Source organism: Acanthochromis polyacanthus, chromosome 12 (genome assembly GCF_021347895.1).
Source record: "Acanthochromis polyacanthus isolate Apoly-LR-REF ecotype Palm Island chromosome 12, KAUST_Apoly_ChrSc, whole genome shotgun sequence".
Classification (NCBI taxonomy): Eukaryota; Metazoa; Chordata; class Actinopteri; family Pomacentridae; genus Acanthochromis; species Acanthochromis polyacanthus.
In genome coordinates, this window is record NC_067124.1 from 23,280,069 (window position 1) to 23,289,211 (window position 9,143).

Here is a 9,143-nt window from a genome sequence, read left to right on the forward strand (position 1 = left end):
TAAACAACCAAACACTTGTTCTGTTAACCTCAGGACCTGGCAGCAGAAGTCAGGCTCTCCGCTGCCAAGCAGTGTGTCCATGAAGAGTGACTCATCTATGGCTCCACCTGTGGGTTTTAAACAGCAAAGTCCTCACTCAGAGTAAGTCAGTATGCATGAACTTTGTTTCTGTTTTCATTTCTTCTCCTGTTCTAAGTTTATCTTTCTTATTCCTCAAAAGTACATAACAGAAACTCTAGCACTAAATATCTGCTATATTTTATTTGTTACAGTGCTGATCTGTAATTTCCACCTTCCTCTTATTCAACAAAGAATCCAACCCTACCATTGTATTAATCGCTCACAAAATCCTGCTATTTTACTAGAAAAAAAAACCAAACACTTTATCTGTTAATGTAAGGACCTGGCAGCAGAAGTCAGGCTCTCCACTGCCAAGCAGTTTGTCCATGAAGAGTGACTCTTCCATGTCTCCACCTGTGTCTTTTAACAACCCAGAGTAAGTCAGCAAACCTATTTACAGCACAAAATCCGTTTACACCACCCCTATAAATATAATTTAAAATTATAGAAACAAGTTTTTAATGTGTTTTTTCTTTCTTCAGGCAATCCTCTTTTTCTGTCAGAACTGAGCATCAGATTTTAGGATACTCTTCTTCAAGTTTTGGATCTGCGGAAGGCGACCTGCCAATGGATTTACTTTTTGAATATGAACAGCCTGAAGTTTCAAAGTAAGCCAACAGAATATAGACATGAGGATTTTGTTAATGTACTGAAGATTAAAGATAGGTTAATTCATTAATCACTTAAAGATTTATTTTTTAGTGGAGGTGTCCAGATTCTAGATGTTCCATTATTATTATCTGAGGTTAAGATTTGAAATTATCGTTACAAGGAAAAGATTTCTTTGCCTTCAAGTGTTTTTTTTCCATTGTGGCCCTTATCAAACCTTTTCAAATAGTGTGCTGCTTTTATTTCCTTTTCAAGCTTCTTCTAATTACTCTAATAATAATACAATTGCTAAATTTAATCCTTATTTAAGGATTAATTATCAGACAAGCACAACCATGACATCAATAAAAAATAAGATATTCAAGACATCTCAGTGTGTTCCATGACATTTTGTCCTTTTGCAACAAATACATTGTGAACTAAAAAATAAAGTACAGTCACATCAGATTTTATAGGTCTTTTCTAGTTATTCAGTGCATTTAAAGACTAATATTTTTTGTTAAATATTTTTTTCTGTCGAGGCTGTATTATCTAGAAGGAGAAAAATTCCCCCGACGGATGCGTGCATCTGCATACCCTTCAATGGACGATGTATTTAAGGTGCGTGAAACCGAAAAACTTCTAATAATGACAAGTAACAGTTAAAAGTAAAGGAATGTCCACTATTCCTAAAACTGTGTAAGTGTCTGTGATAAGCAAAGAGAAAAAACACTATTATTTACGGGTGAACTGAAAGTAAATTTTTTAGCTTGATTTTAGGTTTAAAGTTAGATGTATAAAAGTTAAGAATTATATTCTTTTCTAGCGTCTTGAGCAGAAGATTGTTTCTTTTGTTCGGAACGAGCTGATGGGGTTCCAGAGAGTTCTAAGTCCAGGAGATCCAGAGAACTTAGAGAGACGAGATGAAGAGGAGGAGGAGGTTGATGGTGAAGAGGAGGAAGAAAGGAGGAGCATCAGAGATGCATTTCTGAAGATCACACGCCATTTCCTGCAAAAAATGAACCAGAAGCAACTGGCTGACTATCTGCAGAGCAGTAAGAGCCTTTAATAGATTCAGCAATAGTCAAAAAATGTAAACTGTAGATATACATACATGCATCAGAAAGGATTTCATGCAACATCTGCAAATTATTACCTGCATATGGAATGCTATTAAGTTGATAAAAAGAGTGGTGTAGTGAGTGGGGTTCATTCTGATTTACAGTTTGCAACAAAATAGGAATGAATGTTTTGCACAGGAAGCACATGATGTCTGGAAGAAGCTGACTTGTGCATAGTAGAAATACAATAGTACAGTGTACAAATATGCTGCATCATTTGTGCAGTAACAGAAAATATGCTTTCACTGGGTGCAGATTCCCCAATGTCCAAAAATGTCCAGATCTTACTGAGCTTAATTGCTTTTTTGTATATAATTGGACCCTTTAATTCCCTTACTACTTGTAAGTGACAAAATTTCCATTGCAACATATATTATTATAGGACCATTATATTATTAACGCTACTTTTATTAAGTCGTATTAGAAATGATTTCATTAAATATTTCTGGGAGAGAGAGAACATCATTTTGTTTTCCTCAATATTACATGTCAGTTCTGGAACTACCGCATAACAGACAATTTCATTTATCCCTCACAGACAATTTTTCACAAATTTATATGAAGAGTTCATTTGTAAAAACAGATATCTCCATAAATTTTCAGAAAGCTTATTTTTTAGTTGTTTACTTGAGATAATAAGAATAATAAAGATAATTTATTTTTTCTCTATTTTGTCATTTTCTACTGAGTCAAATCCACTCAACTTCAGTTTGATTGATATTCTCTCAAGTAAACAATAAAACAAAAAGTTTTCTGAAAATGTATAAAAATGGAGTTATCTGTTTTTGAAAATAAACTCTTCATATGGTTATTTATCCACTGTTCGATAAATACAAACCAGTTTGGAACTTCTGCTTCCCTGCTGACCACCATAGTTAAGAGTTAGACAACCTCCCTTACAGATATTGTTTTTGGAAATTTGTACAGCCCAGTGTAACCCTCCAATATTTTCTTATGCATTCACTCAGAAACTCTTGGGGCCATGTGCCAGCGTCAACTGAAATCAAACCTGAAGAAGAAGTTTCAGTGTGTGTTTGAGGGAATCCCTAAAGCAGGACATCCAACCCTTCTGAATGAGATCTACACAGAGCTCTACATCACAGAGGGAGGAACTGTGGGGGTCAGCGATCAACACGAGATCAGACAGATTGAAACAGCGTCCAGGAAACCAGCTGCACCGGAAACAACAATCAGATGTGAAGACATCTTTAAACCCTCACCTGAAAGAGGTGAACCAATCAGAACAGTGATGACAAAGGGAGTGGCTGGCATCGGGAAAACCGTCTTAACGCAGAAGTTTGCTCTGGACTGGGCTGAAGGCAAAGGCAACCAGGACATCCAGTTTACATTTCCATTCACTTTCAGAGAGCTGAATCTGCTGAAGGAGAAACAGTTCAATTTAGTGAGCCTTGTTCATCACTTCTTTCCTGAAACCAAAGAAGCAGGAATCAGCAGATTTGAGGAATTCAAGGTGGTGTTCATCTTTGACGGTCTGGATGAGTGTCGTCTTCCTCTGGATTTCAACAGCAACGAGATTCTGACTGATGTTACAGAGTCCACTTCAGTGGATGTGCTGCTGACAAACCTCATGAAGGGGAAGCTGCTTCCTTCTGCTCGCCTCTGGATAACCACAAGACCTGCAGCAGCCAATCAGATCCCTCCTGAGTGTGTTGACAGGGTGACAGAGGTCCGAGGGTTCAATGACGCACAGAAGGAAGAGTACTTCAAGAAGAAATTCACAGAAGAAGAGAAGGCCCGCAGAATTATCTCCCACATCAAGAAACAAAACCTTTTCATCATGTGCCACATCCCAGTCTTCTGCTGGATCACTGCCACGGTTCTGGAGGAAACGATGAAAACCGGAGAGGGAGGAGAGCTGCCTAAGACTCTGACGGAGATGTACAGCCACAACCTGGTGGTTCAGGCCAAACTGAAGAATGTCAAATATGATGGAGCAGCTGAGACAGATCCACACTGGACTCCAGATACGATTAAGATGATTGAGTCTTTGGGAAAACTGGCTTTTGAGCAACTCCATAGAGGCAACCTGATCTTCTATGAATCCGACCTAAAAGAGTGTGGTATTGACATCAGAACGGCCTCGGTGTACTCAGGAGTGTTCACGCAGATCTTCATAGAGGAGAGAGGACTGTACCAGGACAAGGTCTACTGTTTCGTTCATCTGAGCGTTCAGGAGTTTCTGGCTGCTTTTCATGTCCATCAGACATTCATCAACACTGGTGTCAATCTGATGACAGAGGAACAATCACCCTCCAGTTCTGCTTCACAGAGAGACAAAGCTGAACTCTTCTACCAGAGTGCTGTAGACAAGGCCCTACAGAGCCCAAATGGACACCTGGACCTGTTCCTTCGCTTCCTCCTGGGTCTTTCACTGCAAACCAATCAAAGTCTTCTAAAAGGTTTAATGACAGGAAGCAGCTCACTGAAGAATCAGGGAACAATCCAGTACATCAAGAAGAAGTTAAATGAGGACATGTCTCCTGAGAGGTGCATCAACCTATTTCACTGTCTGAGGGAGCTGAATGATAGTTCTCTAGTGGAGGAGATCCAGCAATTCCTGAGATCAGGAAGAATTCCCACAGATAAACTGTCTACTGCTCAATGGTCAGCTTTGGTCTTCATCTTGTTATCTTCAGAAAAAGATCTGGATGAGTTTGACCTGAAGAAATATTCTGGTTCAGAGGAGGCTCTGCTGAGGCTGCTGCCTGTTGTCAAAGCCTCCACCAAAGCTGTGTAGGTTAAATCAAACTAAACAGGCCACAAAAATTTATAAATATCAAACTGGAAAAAAATCTTACAATTTCTGTTTGGTTGCTACTTCCTCTTTAGGCTGAGTTGTTGTAACCTGTCAGAGAGAAGCTGTGAAGCTCTGGCCTCAATTCTCCGTTCACCATCCTCCAGTCTGAATGACCTGGACCTGAGCAACAACGACCTGCAGGATGCTGGAGTAAAGCTGCTCTGCAAAGGGCTGCAGTGTCCACAATGTACGCTGGAAACTCTCAGGTGGGAAATCACAGATTAAAGATGACCCATTAAATCCTTCTTTATGCACAGGTTTATCAGAAAACAAATGTGTTCTACAAATTTTGTCATCAGCTGGTACAATTATAATTAAAGAAATTTAAATTCTTGTGTTCCATGGAGGATTTATCAAAATAATGACTAATGCTAAGGTAAATTCAGCCAAATACTTCTATCTAGTTGGCTGTATGTGCAGATTGTAAAGATAAATATGCCCACTGTGCAGTGTTCATGTTGTCATTTTCTTAGCTGTCATTAATCAACCATCAAAATGAATTTCTGTGTGAAAGACAGAGGAAACAAATTTTTGATTTTGTAGGTTCAAGGACCTAAAATTTAACTCTCTGTGTTACATTACCTATGCTGTGGAGACATAATCTGTTTACACAATTACAGCTTCCCTCCAATGAATAATTAAATAATGAGGTGCCTATTAGCTATACAATGCATCTAACAGTCACTGTCTCCCCTTGGTTGCTTTTTAATACTGAGTCACAGTAATTCAGTTTTTATGACAAGAATTAACCTCCAACAAAGACTCCTTCATGTCAAAGTGAAAATTGATTTATACAAAATATCTGCTGATTGAAAATAATAATAAAACTTTAGCATGAAGGCTTGGTTTAAGGTTAGTCAGTGTTGGGGCTGGTAGCTATAGTTATGGTTGGGGTACATCTCCAGGGAATTAATGTAAATCAATCTAATGTCCTCTGAAATGATGAAAACACAACTGTTTATGTTTGTCTGCAGGCTCTCAGGGTGTCTGATCACAGAGGAAGGCTGCGGCTCTTTGGTTTCAACTCTGACATCCAACCCGTCCCGTCTGAGAGAGCTGGACCTCAGCTACAATCATCTAGGAGACTCAGCAGCAACGCTGTTTGCAACCTGTAGACTGGAAACCCTAAAGTATGGGCAAACAAGTCTGTTTGGCTTTGGTTGAGGGAATGTGGGGAAGTTAGTTGGAGCCAGTGGTTCAAATTGACAAAGAGTTGATTTTATAAGATTAAGGCTGCCTTTGTTTTTCTTGTCAATAATTACACTAATAATATGTAGTATTAAACATGAGCTATTTGATTCTATTGGAAACACTGAAGTTGCAGAACATCAGCTTTATGGCAGATTAAACCATAAAGAATCATGTTTTTGTAGATTCAGTCTAATAAATACAAGTAATACACAGTTTGTTGATATATAATATCACTTGTGGCAATAGCTTTGTGGAAATGTAGTGCTAGTTTGACATGCTGGTAATGATGTCACCTGATTGTGTTCTCATGCTTGAACTTGTTTTTTCTCTAGGTTAGACCCTGGTGGAAAGCAGATGTTGAAATCTGGTCTCAGAAAATGTAAGTTTATTTTGCATTGAGTTCAGTGCTTCAAGTTATCTGTCTGCAATCATGGTTTTCTGACTGAAGTGGCATCTCTTTGTTGCTTCCTGATTCTTCATTTGTTTTGTTGTCTGGCACTATCTGTCCATCAGAGCTCACATCTACAATGTGACATTAACCTCAGAGATTACATGATTTCACAAAACCCGCTTCTCCTTTCCCATGAACATGGTATCTCTTTAATGCCTTGAATGCATTTCTTCAAATTTGGCTCACAATTGTATGAAAAAATTCAGACTTTTCAAATATCTAGAATTAGCACTTTCGTCTTGCAACTAGAAGAACCCAGGTTCACGTCCCGGCCTTCCTGGGATCTTTCTGCATGGAGTTTGCATGTTCTCCCTGTACATGCATTAGTTTTCTCTGGATACTCCGGCTTCCTCCCACAGTCTAAAAATATGCTGAGGTTAATTGGTAACTCTAAATTGTTCATAGGTGGGAATTTGAGTGTGATCGTCTGTCTGTATATGTAGCCCTGTGACAGACTGGTGACCTGTCTAGGGTGTCCCATGCCTTTACCCCAAGTCAGCTGAGATAGACTCCAGCCCCCCTACAGCACTAAAGAGGATTAAGCGGTGTATAGATAATGGATGGATGAATGGAAATATTTAGAATACTTTAAAAATACTTTCTGTGACAATGAAGGTCCATAGGGTCTGTGTGATGTAAATTGTGTCATCTCCACAAACCCGAAAGAATATGCATTGGCCTTTCCATGGATGTCTGCGTGAAGTTCAAAATTTCTGTCTGTGTGTGACTATGTTACAAAGTCAATAATGCCCATGAATGACAGCTGAGACACAACCTACTGTGCATGTACAGAATAGACCAGACCACAAAATAGGATATTAGCAACAATTATCCGTACATGGTTTCTATGGCTATCTGTGTGAAAGCCCACAAGACAGCCTGAACCCAGTGAAATTATGAAGATACTGATTTGAAACACTTTAGAATTTGTAAAATGCCTTTAAATCATAGTAGATGGTGACCTTATTTTCTATTTGAAATTGCCAGATGCCTGTGAACTCACACTGGACACAAACACAGCTCACAGACAACTCGAACTGTCTGACAACAACAGAAAGGTGACAGTGAGGACAGACGAGCAGCCGTATCCTGATTGTCCAGACAGGTTCGACTTCTGGTGCCAGGTTCTGTGTACAGATGGGTTGTCAACAGCTGGTCGCTTTTACTGGGAGGTTGAGCGGGAAGGAGTGGTTCATATAGCGGTGACTTACAAAGGAATCCAGAGGAAAGGAGCATATGATGATCCCTGTCTTGGGAGAAACGATCAGTCCTGGAGTCTGAGGTGTTCTGATGACGATTACTCTCTATGGCACAACAACAAGAGAACATCTATCTATGTTCCTTCATCCAGACGAGTGGGAGTGTACCTGGACTGGCCTGCAGGCACTCTGTCCTTTTATAAAGTGTCCTCTGACAGACTCAGACACCTCCACACCGTCCGTACCACCTTCACTGAGCCTCTCTTTCCTGCTTTCAAGATTAAACCTGGGCAGTTGAATTCCTCTGTGTCTTTGTGTCAGATATAAAAAGAGAGGTAGAAACTGCAGAAACTCCAGCAGAAAATTTCCTTTTTCAGGACAGAATCTGTTAGCCAGTTTGGACCACTGAAATACATGCCGTTTGCTCCTGATCCATTCTATTCATTTAATACTCAGTGAAAGGCCACACACCGTCAAGCTTGAGCTCGTTCACTCCTGGAGGCTGCCCAGTACGACCCCAGTCTGACCTACTGCCCACTGACCAGTACCAGCTGAACAGCTGAGATCAAGGATCTTTCTCATAATCGCCAAAATAATGGCATTCATCAGAGACAGAAACTGTAAAATGAGAAAGAAGCATCAGATTTTTAGCTTTCAGATGGTCTTTGAATATGTTGTGTGGGACTTATGGTTCCATCAGGAACAATAATCATGTCTTAAAAGCTTAAAATTGTGACATTTCATCAGTGTCACTTTATTCTAGCTATTCTATTCAGAAATTTGCTGAAAATAAAATTCAGCTTTTTATGAACTCTTGCTTTTTGGGCCACACATTTGACCACTTGGTTAATCTGTTTTTCACTCTACTGGCATGAATTTGTTATTTCGGTCCAATAGGTGCAAAGATTTTAATGAAGGTGATGATATAAGTCTGTTTTAGATGTAATGTTACACATGTGATTTTACATGTAAATGGCTGATTGTAGACACAGTTGTGATTTGTTAGGCAAAGCTTATCTTACCAACCATCAGGTGACAAAAAATAAAATAAAAACAAAAATCAGTGACTTGTCAGGTGAATTGCAGGTTGTGTTTTTACAGAGCAGAGAGGAAGGACAAAAGAGATTGAGAGGAAAATAAAACTTACTTGATCAATAAAATCAGTAAGTCACACAGTAAAGGATGCTGTTAGTAAGTTGTTGGACGATAAATTCAGCATGGTGAAATATCTCCGAGTTGATGTGGAATCACCGTTTTCTTTCAGTGCTGGTAATTCCTTTGGACACTTTAAAAATGTTGAACATATTGATTCCAGATTCTTCAATTTTTGTAAAACAGTTTAAATGAAAAAATGATTTTTGGGGTCTTTTTTGTGATTTATGACATTATAATAAAATTATACAACACAAATGACTATTTTGAGTTCTCTCTACTGCTAGTCACAGTTGTGCTGTTTCCACAGAGGTGCAGGATATTGCAGTTAAAAATTAACCCACAAGGAGTAAAAATGTGACATGAGCAAAAAACACCCAGAAACTGCCAGAGGGAGGAAGGATAAATTCATATTTACCAGCAAATTTGAGAATGTATTAATTTACTTTGACCTCCAACTTAGACTTAATTATATTTTTCTTAAACCATGTTTTTTTTTTTTT

The 9,143-nt window shown here is 38.9% G+C and overlaps 1 protein-coding gene across 1 annotated transcript; it reads left to right on the top strand.

The window, feature by feature from the left end:
- Positions 1–608: 608 nt before the first annotated feature.
- LOC110959543 (NLR family CARD domain-containing protein 3-like) lies at positions 609–8,842 on the top strand. Its single transcript, XM_051957300.1, has 8 exons — positions 609–728; positions 1,251–1,329; positions 1,535–1,763; positions 2,798–4,583; positions 4,680–4,853; positions 5,622–5,777; positions 6,171–6,217; positions 7,277–8,842. The coding sequence occupies exons 1-8, from the start codon at positions 688–690 to the stop codon at positions 7,813–7,815; spliced, it is 3,051 nt and encodes a 1,016-aa protein (XP_051813260.1). The 5' UTR covers positions 609–687; the 3' UTR covers positions 7,816–8,842.
- Positions 8,843–9,143: the final 301 nt, after the last annotated feature.